Source organism: Ananas comosus, linkage group 8 (genome assembly GCF_001540865.1).
Source record: "Ananas comosus cultivar F153 linkage group 8, ASM154086v1, whole genome shotgun sequence".
Taxonomy (NCBI): domain Eukaryota; kingdom Viridiplantae; phylum Streptophyta; class Magnoliopsida; order Poales; family Bromeliaceae; genus Ananas; species Ananas comosus.
In genome coordinates, this window is record NC_033628.1 from 3,497,456 (window position 1) to 3,518,129 (window position 20,674).

Below are 20,674 nucleotides of genomic sequence, written 5' to 3' on the forward strand. Positions count from 1 at the left end.
CCGTTACTAGACCAGTTTGGAGTCGAATTACTTGACTGCGGCTAGTTGGAGCCTTGATTGAGCTCGACAGAAATACGCCGCGATTACTCGCGTTGGGGTTAGCGCCCCACGGGGGGTGCCACTCGGAGTCAGGGCTTGGTGCTTTTGCGTGGTGATCGCTCAAATGCCAGCTTGGACTTGGCCTCTCCACGGACAGTTTAGAGTGGAAGAGCCCGATAGTCGCGCAAGGGGCCGCAAGGACGGGTAGTATTCACGAAGTCGGGGACGGGGTATGCCTTACAGTTTTCCGATTGGATTGGCGTCGATTTGACATTTCCTACAGGTGGGTTAGATGGTAGAGCGGATGATAGTGTTAGGGTGGATGATAGCCGGGCTTAGAGTATACTTCCTGCTTTCCTATATCCTTCCTCCCTTTCTGAGCTTAGGTGGAGTGAACCGATGTTGTTTGGGGTGGGCGTACCCAACTGGAGACTACTTGTTTTTACAGTAGTTCTTCACGCGCCCAGTTGCTTACCTAATGTTTTTCAGATCCACAGGTTATCGGCTAGCTGCACCGTTCTGCGGACCTGGATCGAGCAAGGGGCGTCGCCGGAGTAGAGCACCTACCGACGATGCTGAGCTAGAGGTGCCCTCACTGCGCAGGGGGGTACGATGTTTTTGTTTCGAGTTTAATGTAACATAGTTGACTTTAACTCGCCAGTGGCGGAGTAGCTCTGTATTTTGGATCCGAACTATTGGTATATGAAACTCTGTTTTATTTAATAGGCTTTCATTTTCTCTAGCAGCTCCTACTAGCTGTTTGTAGTAGTGTTTGATTTAACCAGGTACAAGCTATCGCTCTTCGTATACGGGAAATTCCTTGTATACGGCCGTATTTGTCGGCCGTGGCCCGGGGAAAATGTAACCGGGCGCGTTAGACAAGTTACTATTTCATATAGCTATTATAATGTACAATGTCAGAGTCTATTGTCGCCTTAACATGGTCAATAGTTATTTTAAAATTAGTTTTTGGAAAGTTTTCAATAGCGTTGGCAGACTTACTAACTAAATACCATATTTTTTTTCTTATAAGTTAACATTCATATGGCCTTTTTCAAATTACAAAATCTTTTCTTCATTAAATTCTTCCAATTAATTTTTATAATTTAACGCAACACCTTATTTAATAACTTCTTATTTATTGAGACCTCTCATCTTTCTTAAAATTATTGCACCATCTCATAATTCTAAAAGTTTTTTATCCTGTCAAATTGCTATTTTACATGACCCTTCTTTTTCTTTTTTCTCTCAAAATGCATTTCTTTTTCTTCTTTTTTCTACTTTTAATTCAACAGTTCTATTGTTAATTAATAAGGCAATTTTTTTTTTTATTTTCTTCGCTACAATTTTATTTTATGAGTTCAATGATAAAGTGTTTATTTTACTTTTAAAATTATTTTTCTCTATTATCATTGATTTTTTTAGGTTAATTCCTACCAGTAGTTATGCATGAGTGTAAAACACAAATATAAGTGCACAAAAAAAAAAAAACTCTATTATACAATATATTTTTTGTGCATGTAATTATTTTTTCAAAACCAATTTTACAAAGTAAAAAATAAAAATACTTTAGGAAATTTTTAAAAATCCAATAAAAAAGTTTGAGAACACTACAAAACTAGAGTTAAGGAGTCCAAATTATAGAGTTCCCAAAAAATAAGTTTCAAGAAATTGCCCCCATTTTAACACTAGCTTTTTTATTAAATATAGTCATTTGTAAATTTTTCTTCCATATAAATTATTGATTTTACAAAAAAAATTTTATTTGATAAAAAAAAACCACTTACTGTTGGAATAGGTTTTTAATAATCCAAATTTGTAATTTAGAATTTTTGTATTTTACAAGGGAGAATTTAAGTAGAAAGCTATCGTTAATATTTTAAATATTATACAAAATAATTTAGAGATAATTTTGTTGTATGTTCTCTCTAAACGGTTTTAATTTTTTATTTGGCCTCTCTTAAACTCTTTGGAAAGTTATAAAACTGTCATTCTTTTATTAGTTGAGATATTAATATTAATTTTTTCACTATATATGATCTCTCCTCATCTCCTTTTCTTTTTTTGGTTTTGATTTGATAAATGTAAAGAAAAAAATTTTTTGCTTTGGTTAAATGATAATTTTTTTGTATACACATCTCTATTAATTTTAATTTTTTTAAACAAAAATTTTATCGGTCGAATCGCCGCGAGATCTACGCTTAGTATATATATACTCTATATTATATATATATACGTCATACCTAGTATATATTATATATATTAGTAATATATATATTATATATATATAAGAGTTGAGCTAAATGCTATCCGGTAGCAAAGGCTCCGTGCCACCCATTTTGTTTTTCGGATATGGAGCTTTCAAATCGACGGATCGGCACCGTTGAGCCATGCATCTATATCACTTGACAGTATAGAAACTTTAAATTTCAAATCTTTTTCGACATTATTACCTAATGATCAAAGGGTTTCAAAATTTAGTAATTTTAATGGTGATTATGAGGGGTTTTCTTGTTTAACGTGTTAAGCTATCAAATCATTGAATTTTGGTTTTAGAAAATTCTTTAAACCTATTTAGAACAAGATCTTATACTCTCGGATCATTAATTTAGCAAATCTCTATCATATGTTTAGAGATATTCATTTTTAGCCGTTGATTTTTACGCCCACTTGATGGAAAGAAAACATATCGGAAAAGTATGAAATTTTGATTTCTAACGATATTTCAAGTGGATCATAGATCAAATTTTCAACGGACTCGATCGCCAAATTTGAAGGCTCCATCATCGAAAAACAATGGTGGCAAACGGAAAGCCCGGTTTCCGCTACATAGTATTCCAGCACAACTCCTTAATATATATATATAATATATATGAGAGAATTAGAAGGACGTGTCTTTTCGCAATGGAGATCGAATCAGGTGTAATAAAATCGATGACTTTCAAGGATCCCGACAGTAGCTTAACAGTGCTCAGCGCAGTTCCGTTCGCGAATCTGCATGATCAAAGCATTATCCGCAACTAGCGCAAAATGAGGATGTGTCAATACGGAGAAATTGTCTTTTTTGGAATTCTCCAACATTTTATGTGCCGAATTGCAGACGTGAGTTGCCTTCAAGCGTTTTACGGCGCGCGCGAGGGAGCTCGATTAAAATTATCTGCGCTTGAGGGAGTTGGCACGCAAATTTTCAAAAAAACACCAATTGAGTAGGGCTGAGCAAACGAGAGCGAGCCGGCGTACGCAGTTGATCTCGTGTCGCTCGATATTCGCTCGCTCCGAGTCGACTCGAAATTAAATGAGCCGAGTTGACAAATAAAAGGCTCGAAATTTTCAAGCCGAGGTTGAGTATTAGCTCGGGCTCGTTCGCAATGTAGGCTCGAAAGCTCACTATATATATATATAATATTATATATAGGGCTGGTGGCTACTATACTCTTATGGTATTAGACCCCATTTGTACTCTTCACTAATTTTTAACACCATTGATTGATGGGAGTGTGGTATGATGATTGGTGGTCCCCACTTTAGAATGATAGGTGGTCTAGCCTAGGGTTGGAGGGGTAGTTGGTTAAATGTATATGATCTACGGATGAAAATGTATTAATGGAATATAAATCTAGAGTGTACAGAAACAACTTTGAGTATAAAGGAGCCAATGCATAAAAGTATAGTAGCCGGATCTAATATATTATTATATATTAGTATATATATATATATATATATATATACCATCTTAATCTGTCACGCCCCGAGGCCGATTTTCAAAGCCATTTTAAAAATTCATTACCATTTTGAAAACTCAGGTTTTTACAGCCACCTCTTTATTACAACGGAAAACTATTGTATGATACAATTTTGAAGGACTACTCGATTCAACGATATGATATGATTTCATGGCTCCAACGAGTCGTACAAGCAAACCAGGGATCAACGAAGGGTGATATCTCACTTGCTGCTAGGTTTCAGCATGCCTGAGGCCGTGCTCACCCTTCGGAGCACTGCCGGCCGCAACAGCGCGCTCACGGGCGGCGCGAAGTTCAGCGATCCAGCGCGCACAGCGCGAAAATCTACCTAAACTCGCTAACCGGGGCATCCCTAACCCTCACAGAGGTAAGCATCGTGTTCAGAACGAACCCACGATCACCGTGCTCACCTCCTGGGGTGTCGGGGAGTCGTCGGATCACCGGAAAGGTGACCGAAAAGTGCAAACACAGTGCAGGAAAGCAAACTAAATGCATACCGGAGCGGTGGGGGCAAGGGTTGGCCGCCGGCAATCGGACGGCGGGCGCTCTGGTCAGGGACGGGAGCAGTTGGTCCGAGAGGTCCGAAGAGGGTGCTGGCCGGCGGCGGGCGGCAGCCGGTGGCGCGGCGGCGGAGATCAAGCCCGCCAAGTCCCTCTCGGGTTCAAGGTTGCCGGCGGCGAGGCGGCGGCCGGAGGAGCTCGGGACGGCGACGGTTCGGTGCCGGAGGCCGAGGGAAAGGCGGTGTACCCCTCGGTGGGCGACGGCGGCGCTCGGGGGCGGCGCGGCTCCAAGGTCGGCCCGCACAGGTCTGGGCGGCTGCGGGAGTTCCCAGCGGCGGCCGGCAGCGTGCGGGGACGGCGGGGCCGGAGAGAGGTGACGCGTCTCGTCCCAGAGGAGAGCGTCCCGAGGCGCTGGGCTCCCCAACCGCCTTTGGCCAAGGAGGGAAGGAGCGTGGCCGCGAGGGTGGTTCGGGGCTGCAGGAGCAATCCGGCGGCCGGAGCAGCACGCCGGCGGCCGGGACGTGCACACGGCTGGGTGGAGGGTGGCTGGAGTCGGCTGGTGTTTGCTGGGGGGTTCTAGGGTTAGGGTTTCTCCTCGAAACCCTAGATCTACCTATATATAGGTAGAGGAAACTTGCGGAAAACCCCCTCGAAGTTGATCAATTCGACCCAGCTCCCTACCAGCTGGTGCACCTTGCACGATAATCCTTCCGAGTTCGAAAACTCGCAAAAAGGCGCATAAAATAATGGGCTTCTTCGCGATTTATCCGTTTTATCAAATCAGCCCCTTTGCGGACTTTTCGCGATTCCCGAAGATCCGTCCGTCGGATTTCCGATCGGATCACACCAGGGCGATCAGCACGACAGAGGCATCGAATCTAGCATTTCGTTTCGCCCGAAAAGATCTCCGATTTGTGACAAAACCCACCCTCATTGGTTCCACCAAAACCACATATAGGTATAATTATAAGTAAAAACCATTAAACCCCCTTTTTCTCGAAATTCGTGCATCCAAATCCAAATCCGTCAGTGCCAATAGGTCCAGGATAGTCGAGAGCTATTGGACGACTATGATCGGAGTTCGATACGCGTCAAAAGCCAACTATACTCCGTGGCCTCTCCGGAAAACCGGAGTTACTATTCACTTAAGTGATTCTTTCGGGTCGCGTAACTTCTCCGTTTTAACTCGTTTTCTCCTGAAATTTGACGAGTGCTTAAATAATTGCATTACACACAAAAACATCGTCAAACAAAAGGGTTTAATCAATAAGTCAGAAATCTCAATTATTACATCATTCCCTCCTTACAAGAAATTTCGTCCCCGAAACTTAAATCAAGACTCCCCCGCAAATAACTGCGGATAGCGCTCCCGCATAGACGACTCAAGCTCCCACGTAGCCTCGCGCTCCTCGTGATTCTCCCACTGGACCTTTACATACAGAATGCTCCTGTTCCGTAACTGCTTTACCTCACGTGCCAAAATCTGCAACGGAGCCTCTTCATAGCTCAAATCCTCCCGTAACTAAATGGATGTCAGACTAATGACGTGGGACGGATCCGGAATGTACTTCCGAAGCATGGACACGTGGAAGACGTTGTGCACTCGGGCGAGACTCGGAGGAAGAGCCACTCTGTAAGCCACCGGATCAACGCGCTCTAGGATCTCAAACGGTCCCACGAATCGCGGACTAAGCTTGTTCCGCAAACCGAACCGTTTGATCCCCCTGGATGGCGACACCTTGAGCAGCACATGCTCACCGACCTGATTTTTTATCTTTTATAATATTAGTCCGCTGCAATGCGCGGATAATTTCACTAGTTATAATTTATACCGAAATATCATTAAAAATAACAGAATTATAATAAAAAGTTATAATTTTAGGGTTTAGGGTTTAGGGTTTAGGGTTTAGGGTTTAGGTGGGTACTTCGATCCGACGTCGGTACAGTGGTGCACGTTCGGTGATGGTTTCTTACCCTTGCCCTCTTACTATTATCTGTGTGCATATACATATTGAGCCTTGCACCCATATTATTTCCGTATTTACTCTACTCAGTTGTTTTCATATTTAGTATCTTGTGTAGGAGTAGAGTAGATTTCATCAGCGTATGATATATCTGTGACATGATTGGTCGAGTTCCTATCCTATATCTGTGACATGATTGGTCGAGTTCATATCCTATATCTGTGACATGATTGGTCGAGTTCATACCCTATACTTGTGACATGATTGGTCGAGTTTCATACTCTGTACTTGTGACCTGGTTGGTCGATTTGGTTACATGATGACCCATGCGGTCGATGGGCCCTGGGGGGCAGGATTGTCGGCTGGTTGCCGACGGTTGATCATTGAGCATATTGCATTGATCGCCCGATACTCGTCGCATTTCACGAACACTGGCGGTCTGATCCACCGCAAGGAGTGTTCTTTTCCGGAAAAGTGGTTGAATGGTGACAACCCGTGAGCCCTAGAGGGGTTATATGCACTGGAGAGTAGTAGTGGCATTGGCTTGAGGTCTGCGGTGCTGACCAAGAGAGCATTGGTTAGATTGGGTACTTTTGGACTTCTTGACCGGTTGACGCATATGTCTATAGTAGCAGTCGTTGCATGCATACTTACAGTTCTTACTTTATAGTTGTCTTGCTGCTATAGTAGATATTCATGTATGCTTTCGGTTCCAGTTACAGTAGCGGTAGCCGTTATTCAGTCTAGTTCTTACTTTCTTTCAGTTTATTGCTACTGTATTCGGTATATCTGCTCTTTACCTTACTATTGTTGCTACTATATTTCCACTGACCCTTGTTGTTATTTAGCTCTTCCTGATCCGGTGAGTACTCCTCGCCTTCATCGGCTTGCGGTACCCACTGGGAGGGGAGACATGTTTACATGTTCTCACCTCCCCAACTATTTTTCAGGTATCGCGGGCGGTGAGGGTTGAGACGAGACGTGAGACATGTACGTAGCGGTCAATAGATCTTCTGACCCAGGTTATTCGGCTTAGCTTTTACCCTTATTATTTCTGTTGATATATAGTTTAGTCGGTTTATATGGTTCAGTATTTTTATTACTTTGGAAAATGTGGATTTCTGGATTTTGTAAAATAAAAGGTTTTCTACCCCTCGTGGTAGCGTTTTTAAAAGAGAAAAGTTCCCGTGTAGGGAATAGTTTTCAAAAGATTTTCTGTGGATTTTGTATCTTAGTATTTCAAAACCTGTTTCTGAGTTGGAAACATTTTAACTGATAGATGTGGATTTATGTTTAAATATTGAATATATAAATGTGAACCTGTGATGTGAATGGTGTATGAATATATAATTGTTGGTTACTTGTATGTTCATTTGGTTGTGGTTGTACCTGGATTGCTTCTTGTACTTGTGCGACGCCGTGCAAATACAGGGGAGACTCTGTCCGTGTGCACAGTGGATTCCCTGTATTTGTGGCGGATCTGACATACTCTGGGGTCAGGTTTTCAAAAAAAAAAAATTCAGACTCTTTTCCGCTATGTTTTAAACTAAAAAGGATCCGGGGGCATGACAGATTAAAGTGGTATCAGAGCTAGTTCACCAGCCAGAAATGTGTGGCAAGTCTCAGCTGAGCCAGAGTCTGAAAAATAAGGTGATAGACTATGCCGGAGTCTGTATGACAAGGTGACCAGCTATGTCAGGGTCTGGATGACAAGGCTAGCGAGACGAGTCTCATATCGCCTAGTGATCTTGGGTTGTGTGTCTGATTGGACTGACGAGGACGTCAGGGCCTTAACGGGGGGAGTCTGTCACACCTCAATAATCCCACCTCGGATAGGAATGGGGATGTGATTCGGTTTATTAGAGACTCAGACACTAGTAATAATAATTGGGCTTAAGTATTTTGGACCGGTGTTTGGGCCCAACGAGTTATTGTTGCTAGTGGGCTAGGTCGTAACATTTGTTTTTACAATTCTTTAGTGGAGGAAAAAGATCGTATGCTTGCTTATTGGAACGAAGTTAAGAAACACATTGATAAGTGTTCCATTCTGTTGAACCAAACCAATGCTGATACGATGGATGCAGAACCATCGGTGTTTGCAGAGGAACGCTCAACAATGATTGAAAGACATGTGCAAGCAACTGACGGCGGTAAATAGAGTTTCCGTGTGGGAAATAGTTTTAAAAAGGTTTTTGAATGGTTTTTCATGATGAATGAATTAGAGTTCAAAAATAAAAGCTTCCGTGTGGGGAGCACTTTTAAATAGGATGATTGTTGTACTGTACATTGTATCATCCAGCGCCTAAGGAGTACTTAGAGGCATGCATCATCTCTAAGGATTGTTAGCTGTATGAAAATGCATAACATTAATTGGTTGTTGATTGGTAATTGTAGGTTGTGGTTGTGATCCTGTTGTATAGTTGGTACGCAGTGCAAATACAAAGAAAATTCTGTCCGAGTGGACAGATGAACTTTGTATTTGTGGCCGGTCTGTACGTCACATGGGCCAGGTTGGAAAAAAAAAAAGGGTACATCTTCCGCGACTCTGAGTTTTCAAAATGGTAATGAATTTTCAAAATGGCTTTGAAAATCGGCCCCAGGGCGTGACAGATTAAGATGGTATATATATATATATATATATATATATATAAAGTCCGGCTACTATACTTTTATGAGTATTGGCTCCTTTATACTCATAAGTTTTCGACCCTTAGATTTATTCCATTAATTATTTTCATCCGTTAGATCATACTATTTAACCAACTACCCACTCAACCCTAGGGGACCACTATCATTCTAAATGGGGACCACCATCATCCTAACCACACATCGCATCAATCAACGGTTAAAAATTTATGAGTATAAGGGGGTCTATACTCATAAGAGTATAGTAGCCCCAGACCATATATATATTATATATATCATATATATATATATATATAATATATATATATATATATATATATAATTATTTTATTATATATAGGCTTTAATTTAATTGGGCCATTATTGTTGGCCCATAAAAAACCCAACAAGTACAACCGTGCAATTGAGTCCAACTCTAATTTACGTAATACACTCTCTCTTTCAGATTTTCACTATTGCACATAATCCTAAAACATGATAACATTCAATTTCTAAATTCCTACTTTTTTTTTTCCCTCTCTCTCTCACCCTCATCCAGTCAGGAAAGTCAACCCATAGCCTCACTATTTCTTATAATTATTTTGTATTTTGAACTATTGGACATGTTGCATCAAATTGTAGGTAATGTTCTATAAAAATTAAATTATTGATTATATAATGTCGAGAATTTCAATCGGCTCGTTTAGAGTTCGAGCTCGGCTCGACTCGAAATTAGGCTCGCTCGAGCTCGGCTCGAATTAATTTCAAGCCGAGCTTGAGCCTAGATTTAGGCTCGAAATTAATTTCAAGCCGAATTTGAGCTCACATAAGCTCGCTCGAGCTCGGCTCGTTTCCACCCCTCGGGGCAATAAGAGATCGAGGGTTTCTTCTCTCCACCTCTCACCTTAACCCTTCTCTCCTTCACCCTCTCACCCAGCCGCCACCCCCTCTCCCATCAGGGTGCGCCGCCAGCCCGGCCGCCGGCGACTCTCCTCCGGCCGCCGCACCATCTCTCTCCCTCTCCCTCAATCTCTCCCTCACTTTCCCTCTCTCCCTCTCTCATCATTACTGGGTGAACCCGAGCCCCAGGGGGCCGCACCACCCTAAAGCCCTCTCCTCCGCGACGCCGGATCTCCGGTGGTCCATCCCCGGCGGCCCCAACCTCTGCCGAGGGCGCCGCATCCGCGGGGCTCCTCGTCGGGCAGTCTCGGGCATCCAGACAGGAGTGCTCCCTGCCTAGCCGAGCTAGGACACCTTTTAGCCTCCTTCATTGTTCCGGCCATCCGAGGGGTTCCCGACACTCCGGAAAGTGAGCACAGTGACCTTGGATCTTCACTGATCACCTAGCTCACCTCGGATCCGGCCGGAGAGGCCCTGTTTCGCCGTGTTGACATCGTCACTCCCGGTGGCCATTCAAAACAGCATTTGAAGAAGCTCCGGCGCGCTCTTTGGCAGTCGTTTGCGCTCCGGACAGTGAGCACGGTGTCTTACACGTTGAGACCTATCTGCTGGAGCTCTTTCTTTGTCCCGGAGGTACACGCTTTTCGGTAACGGCCCTTAACACTCTCGTATTATATGTATTTATGTGAATAGTGGAGTGTTAGGGGTCTATTTGCAATTGTGGCATTGTGAGCCGCCTAGGGCAGCGCATGTTTGCTGTTTGCGACCCTCTGGACTAGTTGTAACAGATCTCGAAGCCCTCGTGTAAGCAAAAATGGGTTTCAATGCGTTTTCCTGCAAATTCGTTGATAGAACACAGTTTCGTTTCTTGGTGACTTTTCGGCTGCGCGGTTGCCCTGTAAATCATCACTTAGCCTTGTTGGCTAGCCGACTTGGTCGCCTTGAGTGTTCGGAGGTGACAGATGAGCGGCGGGGGCTTCTGGTGCCAAATTGGACACTTCCGGAAGCCTGAAGTGGAACGATTAACCGACGATGATCGAGTTGGCCTAGGAGCTTGTGTTTGCTGCTCGGACAACCAAATGAGTGTGTTTTGGGTCAGCGAGTGACTCATGGCATGAGTCGTTGTCTTTTGGAACATTTCGTGGGTCCTGGGGGCATCGTAGTGCGTTTTTCGAGATTCCTGGCGAGTTCGAGAATTGGCTTTACTAAACTAATTCCGTGGGTAGTTTGGGATTTGTGCGTGCTGTGTTTTGAGTTGGCTAGGTTGGACCCTAACTCGGTGGATTTATCGTAGGTCTGGTCGACGATTCTACGCACCTCGGGCGCTAGGTGCGACACCTGACATAGGTGGGTACTTTGATCCGAAGTCGGTATTGTGGTGCACGCTCGGTGATGTCTCTTCCATTCTTCTTGTTACCTCTTGCATATACCTATTACTCCTTGAGCTTGACACCATATGATTTTGCTATGCATTTGCTCTACTTAGTTATACTGCTGTCCTTATTTATCATGATCTTGAAGTAGAGTGGTAGTGTTCTTGCTTATGCATGATCGTACATCATCATTGACCTGAGTGGTTGGTTCTTGTGGATACCCCACTGTTGACCTGAGCGGTCGGTTCTTGTGGATGTGTCATTGTTAACCTGAGCGGTCAGTTCTCGTAGATACATCCTAGATGACCTGACTAGTCGGTACTCCTATGCTCATGTTGTTGATGACCTCGTACTTTTTTGTTGACCTGAGTGGTCGATGCTCTGTCGATGACCTTGTACAGTTTAGTTGACCTGAGTGGTCAATGCTCGTATACCAGTGTTGTTTTGATGACCTATTGGTCGGTGTCCCCTGAGGGGTTAGATTGTCGGCTATTCGCCGATGGACGGCTATTGATCATATTTGCATTGATCGCCATAACTCATGAGCATTTTATGTACACCAGCGGTCTGATCCACCGCAAGAGGGTATTTTTTTCTGAAAAAGTAGTCGTACATCCAACCCGTGAGCTCTAGCGGCCTACTGCTAGGGTCATATGCCAATTAGAGCAGGCGTGGCATTACCTGAGGTCCTTAGACCGACACGATGGTTTAGCTTTGGGTATGTTTGTGCTATCAGTTGCAGTTGATGCATAATCGTTTCTCTATCTTCCTGTGCAGCAGTGGTTGTTTATACTATTGTTTCAGTTGTTTTTAGTTCAGTTATCATTGCTACTGCACTAGGTTGACTGTTGATTATAGTTGGTTGCTACTTTATTATCTCACTTTACAGTAGTAGTTTCTTTGGTGATTATTGGTGGTTGTTATTCATTATTATCACACCCGATTTACTTGTTACTACTACTGTTTATCCCTTTCATCTGTCGGTGTGCACAGCTTGCCTTCGTCAGCTTGTGGTACCCACTAGGAGGGGGAGACTTGTTTACACGTTCTTATCCCCCACCATTTTTCAGGTAGATCGGGCGGTGAGGGTCGGGATGGTGCGTGAGGACATAGATAGTAAGCTTGTGATATAGGTCCCGACTTACGGTAGCATTTTTGGATTCTTCTCATATTTATACATATCATTAGATAGACATTGTTGATAGTCCAGATTCTACCTTTTTACACAGAAAAGTAGATAGACAGTCGTGGTTCAGTTGTTGTTTATCCATGTGAGATTTGGTGACCCATGAGATTTTGGATACTTGTAGATTTTGGAAACCTGAGGTTTCGGTTACTTGTGGTTTTGAAGTTGGATTTCGAATGATGGATTTCTACTCCTCGGGATAGCTTGCTTTTAAAATAAAGGTTTTTATGTGGGAAACGGTTTTCAAAATGATTTTCGGCTTTTCATGGATTTTTGGAAAACTAGAATTTCAAAGTGAAGCCTTCGGGTGGGAGACGCTTTCAACTAATAGGAATGAATGTGAAGTTGATATGGAATGGTTGTGACTAAGGACGACTAGCTGTATGATGTGAAACTTTTGAAATGTTGTTTGTGCGAGTGGAGGTCATGTTTGTCAATTGTAATATATGCTACGCCGTGCAAATATAGGAGGGACTGTCTGTTTGAACGAAATTTTTTTTTGTATTTGTAGCGGGTCTGTTACATCCTCGGGACACGGTTAAAAAAAAAATGGGTACTTTTTTGCTGACTCTAATTTATTAAATGGCTCGATTTCAAAATGGCTCTACAAAAAAGGACCTTTGGGCGTGACACCACAACTTCTCTAGCTTCGTCGATCGATCAGTTTTGAGACCTTGATCTCGTTTTTTTGGCTTCTAATTAGATTCTAGTATTGATGTTTTGACAGGGATTTAGGTAGATCGTGCCAATTGCATGCGTTGAGGATTTCTTATTACAGTTGGGCCAGTCCTGCGACTATACACATATACCTGCACCCGTGCGATCTTTTCTCATCCCATCACCTTGTAAATAGAGGATTGGATATGGGGCCATGGAATAATTTGTGGCTATTCACGAAGAAGTCTATAACTGGCATTATTATTGGTGTTACCATTTCAGATCGATACTTGACCTTTGTTTCTGTAAGGGGTGATTCTATGCACCCTACATTCACGGCAAGCCCCACAACCTTTCCAGGATCCTTGAAAGGTAATTTGGTTTTTTTTTTAATTTTATTTCTATTTTAAACATTTAATCAACCAATGAGAAATGTTAGAGAATGAACCATTAATTCTGATCTCAAGGGATGTTCAAAAGATAATTTTTTTTTATTATACAATCCATTAATGGAAATTTAGAAGAAAGAAGGTACCTGATCAAAAATTGCAAGATGATTTTCATAATACTCAAAATTTCAAGTTGTTTATCTGAAGCATCAGAAGTTACCAACTTATCATTGTTAAAGGCATCAACTGACGTATGTTGGATTTGCCTAACCCATTTGCCTTTGACATAAGCGTATTATATGGTCTTTTTTGTTTTGGCAATTTATTGCCAGTTTGATGTTGAAATGAAATTTCCAATGCAATGACATATTTTTTATTTGCTAAAATATGAAACTCCTACGCAGCTTTATAGAAAGTTCTCTCCTGCTTTTCTTTTGCTGATTGGAATATTGTTGCCAGGTGATCTTGCGTTAGCCGAAAGGTTCTGCCTCGACAAGTATAGATTCTCCAATGGTGATGTGATACTATTTAAGTTAGTAGGATATGGAACCATAAAGAAATTTTTGGATTTACCTTACGCATTTATTATATGCTGATTTTGTATTATAACTTGCAATATTCTTCAGGTGCCCGAGTGACCATAAGCAGATATTTGTGAAGAGGTTAATTGCCTTACCAGGTGATTGGATTCAAGTTCCAGAGTCTTCTGAGATATTGAGGATCCCCGAGGGGCACTGTTGGGTTGAAGGTGATAATGCAGCTTGTAGTTGGGATTCTAGATCTTTTGGCCCCGTAAGTTTAATACCACTCTGGCCTTTATATACTGAAACATTTGCACAGGATCTTAAAAAATATTTGTTATATATATTATTTCTTTCTTAGCTGGATTTTGATTTCAATTGAAGCATAAGTAATGCATGCCCCTATATTTCTTGATTTCTTGTGAGTTAATTAATTTTTATTGTAAAGTACATCTGTGCTTGTTTCTAATAACATGCTGGCTAAAATTGAAAGTTGATATATTTGTAAGCATGCGCTAGGTGCCATTGGTGCATCCTGCTTTGAGTTGAAACATTTTAATCTTATGCTACATGCGTGAAATATGAAGAAATGCAGGAAATGTGGTCTTCTCAAGTTAGCTAGTTTGCATATGCGATTGTTCTCTCTCTCACGCTAGTACCGAAAGATACGTTTGATCTGGGTATAAGAGAAAACATATTAGTGCCTTATTTTGCCGAGCACAAGAAAAAGTTCGACAGATGGTTTGTTTTGGTGAAATCTGGAAACTGGCATTCCAGTTAACTCCTATGAGTGGTGCTATCCCTATTCCTTCATCCCAGATTGCCCCATAACAATCAGAATTTTATTTCTTTATCTCAAACTGGAAACCGACTTTGTTTTCACTTATCAACAGTAGTAGGATATGTTATCCTCTGCATTGTCCCCAAATCAAATGCACCATAAATACATTGATTGAGAGAATGTAAGAAAAAGGATACTGAAGCATGTCCAGCATCTTTTTTTTTTCTCTTCATTTGTTCAATTGTATCATGTTACACGCATGTATGTTCGAAGATTGCATAATTTTTCATTTACAAACTTAGACTAGAGCTTTTACACCTACATTTATCAAAAACCTCCAAATAAGTCTGCAGAATGAATGGTTTGTTCGTCCTTCTCATTTAGTGTGTTCCTTTTTTCTGGTGGATATGCATCAAGCCATCAACAATGTGCTAGAAATTTGCATTTGCTAATTCCGAATTAACTGAATCCTTCACTATTGAAACCATTATGTTGAGCTTTGTTTTTTGAGTTGAATCTTAGCCTATATGAGAATGATGTAGTGTATAATTTATGAAACTACAAAAGATAAAGAAATAATAAATTGTGAAAATATTGGTAAAGGTTGTCATTTTGCATAACTTGGTGTACATTGCTTCGAGTTTAAAAGCTAGAAGAGTAAGAAGAGAATGTAATGGACTTGGACATGATAATTTAGGAAGGAAATAGTAGACGTATAGTTTATAACGGACCGGTGTACTTATTTTAGAAAGAAGAAAGTAGCTGACTTGAGATTTTTTCGACTACTTGCATGTGTTGTCATAACCCTAATTTTACTACTGAGTGAATTGTTCTCCAATTTGGCATTAGAATTGTTTAACCATGATATGTAAAGCATTTTATGAAAGATTAGTTCTGTTGGAAAATTTTCTGTTAGAATAACAATATGGAGCAATTTTAGCAGACAAAAGTTCTTTTGAAAGAAAGTGGTAGACTATCCATCTGACTCGAAGAAGCAGCTGTGATGATTTTTCTTCATATTGACAATCACCCGAAACTGGTTATATTACTAGACAGTTGCTTAAAAAAGGAAATTACACTTAAAAAGTCAGATTATTTGGGTTTTCACTGATAATAGCATTACACTGATAATATGCAATTTTCACTATCCTATCTCACCTTTAGTACAACATTTTTTGGCTATTTGGTAGAATTATGCAGTGTGTTCAGTAATTACAGCTAATTAATCACTATGTTATTCAAGCTTGATGATTTTGGGCTTAATCTTGCAGATTCCTTTGGGTCTAGTTCGAGGGCGGGTGACCCATGTGGTTTGGCCACCGTGGAGGATGAGTCAAGTAGAGAGAAAAATTCCAGAAGGAAGAATTTCATCTTATTGACACAATCTATTACAATAAGGCAAATTTCTTTGATGAAGTATATGATTGATATTCAAGTTTGGGGTCGTTCCTTTCACTAATTTGCAATATCCCAAGAATCCTATACATTTCCATTAAAGATGGTGGGATTGCCACCATCAACTCAACTGGGAAGAGTAAGAAACTTAGACCCTGTTCGGATGCAATGTTTGTACCTGATATTATTTGCAACATTTTCAATGGTGTCTTTTAAAACTGTATGTTCTTAGTTTATGTAAAATTTCTTTTTTTGCCCAATTTTATCATAGTATATGTTTCATCCAATTAGTGATTAGTGCTTCTTATAAGTGTTATTTAAGCAGAATTATTCGAAGGAGCACAAATTAGGCCATATGTTTTTGTTGGATATGAGACTGTTCTATGTTGGTGTTGGGAAATTGTTTGCAAGTGGGCGCCTAGTAACATGATTTTATTTAGTTAGTTGTTTTATATATATTTGTGAGCTCAGCTTGTGATTTTTTTTTCCCACTTTTTTCTGCATGCCACTCAATAAATGGGTATTCCATCAAAATTTTTGACGGCTTGGGTAAATTTGTGGTGTCTATGCTAATGAATTAGTCTCTTTTTGTAAATCAAAGTATTTTCAGATAATTCAAAACGGGTTTTTTTAATTATTTTTTTTTTCAAAAACTAGTTATTTTTTTAATTCTGTAAAATATACAATATTTTATTTCAATGCTGAAAAATAAAGTAAAATATTCTGCTCATTCAAAATTTTCTACCAACCTATTATGGCAAAATATAAAAACTTTCTTTTTAATTCTTGTAATGGCTAAACAGGCCCATATTGAGAAAGTAGATAAATAAAAATACTCCATATATTTTCATACATAATATCATATTGTTAAATAATTACATAATATCATATTGTTAAATATATTTTCTAAGATCCTACCAAAGAATAGAAAAATATATTTCTATTTGTTTTCATCCCAATTTTATTTTGTCTGGTAGATGATATAAATAAAAAAATTACTTATTTTCGTACACAATATTGTGTTCTCGAATAGTTATGATATATTTTTTATAATCTTTTTTAAAAAACTATAAAAATATATTTATATATATTTTCGTCTAATTCTATTTTCTCTGATGCTAAGTTTGGACCTTAATACTAAACTAGTTTAGGAATCCGCGCAATGCGGCGAATAGACTTTATTACAGTTTATTATCTTGGAAGGCACATTCATATAAGATATGATAGCAACTAGAATTTCTTTCAAAGAAAATGATCCGTGCATCAACAATATATCAAATTTTTCATTAATAAATTGAAAAAAAAATTAGAAACAAAAAATTAAAGTAATTATAAATATTGTTACAAATTAAGCATTAAAACAGATACATTGATTCTGTTTAGAAGATCATACACGGTCATTTTCGGCATACGGTAACCAGTAATTATCAAATTCACTTTAATCTCCTGCAAAACAGGAAATGAAGAAACCCACCTTAAATTAAATTCATCATAAAACTCAAATAAATTTTAATTTTAAATTTACACGTGACAAGAAGAAATAGTATAACTAATAAAAAAAGAAGGCATCATCTTCTCAACAAATGCCGGTGAACAGCTGAGCCGAGCTATGACAATAATGACATTAGTAGAAGCACCCCAAGAAGATTTGAAGCTTTACTAGATTTTACTTATATGCAAGGAAAAGTTCAATATGTAATTTTTATGATGTCTGATATTGGTCCAATGGTTATTGGGAACACCATTTGCAAGCTCGGTCAAGGTGGGGTGGTGATGGTCATTTGTGTAATTGAAATGCAGTTAGATAAATTTAAGCATACCAACACAATGGAGAAGTAATCTTTTAACAATTGCAAGAATGACGATTACTGACGTTTCTCATTGATAACAATGATACATAGTTGTAGCAGAAAATACCAATTATCGATATCAAGAGAATCAGTTTCCAAATAATAGCTTCTATTTTTTTTGGGTGCCCAAAACTCCTTTTCACCAATCAATCCATCCTTCTACTTTCATAATCAACATATGCGTATCTCGACACATAGCATAACAATACAAAACTTATCAGAACACTTATTATAATATACTGTGGCTTGTGTCTCCTATGCGCTTATTTCCATTAACAACACATTTAACATAATTTACCGCCACTCATTAATTTAATTAATAAAATCTAATACTAATGTAAAACTCATTTTTTTTTTCTATAATCCACGAATCAAAGTCAAATCATAATAGATAGTAGTCTAGCAAAAAAAGGGCCGAAAAATGAAATTGATCATAAAGAGCAAATAATAGTCAAGAAAACCTATAGGAAAAGGGATCAGCCTTGGCAGAGGAGAAACCACTGTATACCCATTCGGAACTTGCCCATAGTGCACCGGCGATTGCTCGGGCACAACCGCATACGTCCCCACCGGGCGCACCGCCGTAACTCCGACACCACTCAGTGCGGCCCTCGGAGGCATCGCCGCCAACCCTAGAGGTCGAATGCTAGGGTTTGGAGCCATCGTTTGGGACTACAGGGTATTGGGACATGGGCAGTGCTCTCTCGTGCTGTCGATCTCGGTCGTGGTCCTTGTCACGTTCCCGGTGTCAATCTCGGTGGCGCCAACCACCGCGCCGAGGGGAGTGAGGTGAGGGAAGGGGAGAGAGCTTGTAAAGGATTTTAGATAAAAGAAGAGTAGGATTTCAAGCTGATTTTACGGAGTTTAGGAGAGGAACATAGAAACCAAACTGGCAGAATAAAGTTCTCTTCTACCGAAGAGACGAAAGGAAAAGTGATCTTAAAAAAAAAGCAAGTTCAAGAAAAGAAGATTAGTAATAAAGAAAGTGGATCCTACAGTAAATGGTTAAGGTAAACTTACAACGTGAATAAAAAAAAGGAATTAATAAAATAATAATAATTAGTGTTTAGAGATCATAGATATGAAATCTATAAATATGGTACTCTTAACCAAATGGTGGTGGCGCTTCTTTAATGAGCCGCACCTGCTTTGGAACAAGTTGATTAGATCTCTCTATTACACCGGACGAAGGCCATTACAGGAGGGCAAAGCCTTTGTATTGTACTGGCAATGGTGGAGAAGCATGGTACGCTGCCGAGACATGTTCAAATGCGGCGTCACCTACAAGCTAGGCGATGGAAGAGATATCAGGATGTGGGCTGACATCTGGATCTGAGAAACACCACTGCGTACTTTGTTTCCAGATATTTTTGTCAATCTTAGGAACAAAGAGGTTAGAGTATCTCAATGCTTGAATTCAAACGGATGGAGATGGCGCTTCAACTGTAGAGGTTTCGCGGCATCCACTCAGTCGAAAATCATAGACAGCTGACGTTGCTTAAAGACTTGCTTCAACACAGTTGTCCATGTACTAGGCCAGACTCGCTCAAATGGCGGTGGACCTCCAATCAACTGTTTACCGTCAAATCCTTTTACCAATTCTTCACTGACGCTGGTTAGAGAGACCTGATGAATCAACATATCTGGAGACTAAAAATTTCAGTCAAAATCAAAATCTTTATTTGGTTGGTACTTCGTAAGAGAATTCTCACTGCCGATAGGCTACTCAACCGAGGCATGTTTGTGGAGCAATACTGTGTTTTTTGTGCGTTCATCACGAAAAGCTGTGACCATCTCCTGTGTTACTACGTGTTTGTTAGATACCTACTCCTCTGCGTGGGGGATTGGATGCACTTATTGAGGACTTGGGCGACGTTCGTGGTCTTTTGATCAAAACAACTAGCATCTCTAATGCCGCGAAGAGAACAAAAGATTTAAGCCTCTTGTCAGCAACCTGGTGGGTCATTTGGACGGAAAGAAATAATATTATTTTTCGAGTGAAACTCCCCAACGCTACCTAGTCAATGGAACGAGTCAAACTCCTGACGGCCACTTAGATCGGGCTCCTCTAACGCCTTTTTCTGACACTAGCTTTTATTTCCTCCATTTTTTTATCGCTTTTCTATTCTATTTTTTTCTTTTTTTTCTTTTCTTCTTTCTTCCTTTTCCGACTTTCCCCTTTTATGTTCTTATTTTACGGAGCCCTATGTCACGGCCTTAGCGTTTCTGTTCGCAAAGCCCGTGCGGCGCCCGCCTTCCTGTTCGAAGATGGGCAAGCCTTCGTCCCTGTTGCTAACCCGGACCTTCGTGTCATACGACTAAGTATGCAAAGGGAATGACAAAGAGAGAGAGGCAGAAGTTCACTCAAAAAAACTAAGTACTCCACTACTTAGAAAAAGAGAATTACAACCTACACATACACATACTCTCTCTTGTGTCCTTAGGCCTTAGCCAAACCCCACTATTTATAGGTTTCTAGATACATTGAATCTAGCCATCCCACTAACTCATATATTAACTCACCCTCATAATGAGCCAAAAGCCCAAGAGTTACCCTATTAACTCTTGGTAATCTCATAACTCTTGAGCTTCCATCATTGATAGAAAAAGTTACAAAACCCTTCGTCTTCCCACAGCGGGTTGGGTTTGGGTCTCTTTAACGACTCGCTCCGCTAGCGAAGTTGGGCGACTGTCAAGGAACAGTCAGCGGAAAACATTTTATCCGTGTCACCTAGCTGCTCCTATCTTATA

The 20,674-nt window shown here is 40.3% G+C and overlaps 1 protein-coding gene across 5 annotated transcripts; it reads left to right on the plus strand.

Annotated features, from left to right (window-relative positions):
* On the plus strand, positions 9,748-16,529 carry LOC109714201 (mitochondrial inner membrane protease subunit 2). Of its 5 annotated transcripts, none has more exons than XM_020238697.1 (6): positions 9,748-10,418; positions 11,066-11,118; positions 13,058-13,359; positions 13,836-13,908; positions 14,003-14,168; positions 15,950-16,529. In XM_020238697.1, the coding sequence occupies exons 3-6, from the start codon at positions 13,194-13,196 to the stop codon at positions 16,055-16,057; spliced, it is 513 nt and encodes a 170-aa protein (XP_020094286.1). In that variant the 5' UTR covers positions 9,748-10,418; positions 11,066-11,118; positions 13,058-13,193; the 3' UTR covers positions 16,058-16,529. The 5 variants fall into 5 exon arrangements, with proteins under 5 accessions (XP_020094286.1, XP_020094288.1, XP_020094287.1 ...); XM_020238699.1 differs by having other exon boundaries at positions 9,748-10,404; XM_020238698.1 differs by lacking the exon at positions 11,066-11,118.

Excerpts from the sequence above, each read along its gene's own strand:
- LOC109714201 (XM_020238697.1), top strand. The coding sequence starts at position 13,194 with ATGGGGCCATGGAATAATTTGTGGCTATTCACGAAGAAGTCTATAACT. Across the intron at positions 13,360-13,835 it reads CTTTCCAGGATCCTTGAAAG|GTGATCTTGCGTTAGCCGAA; the intron begins GTAATTTGGTTT and ends TATTGTTGCCAG. Across the intron at positions 14,169-15,949 it reads ATTCTAGATCTTTTGGCCCC|ATTCCTTTGGGTCTAGTTCG; the intron begins GTAAGTTTAATA and ends TTAATCTTGCAG.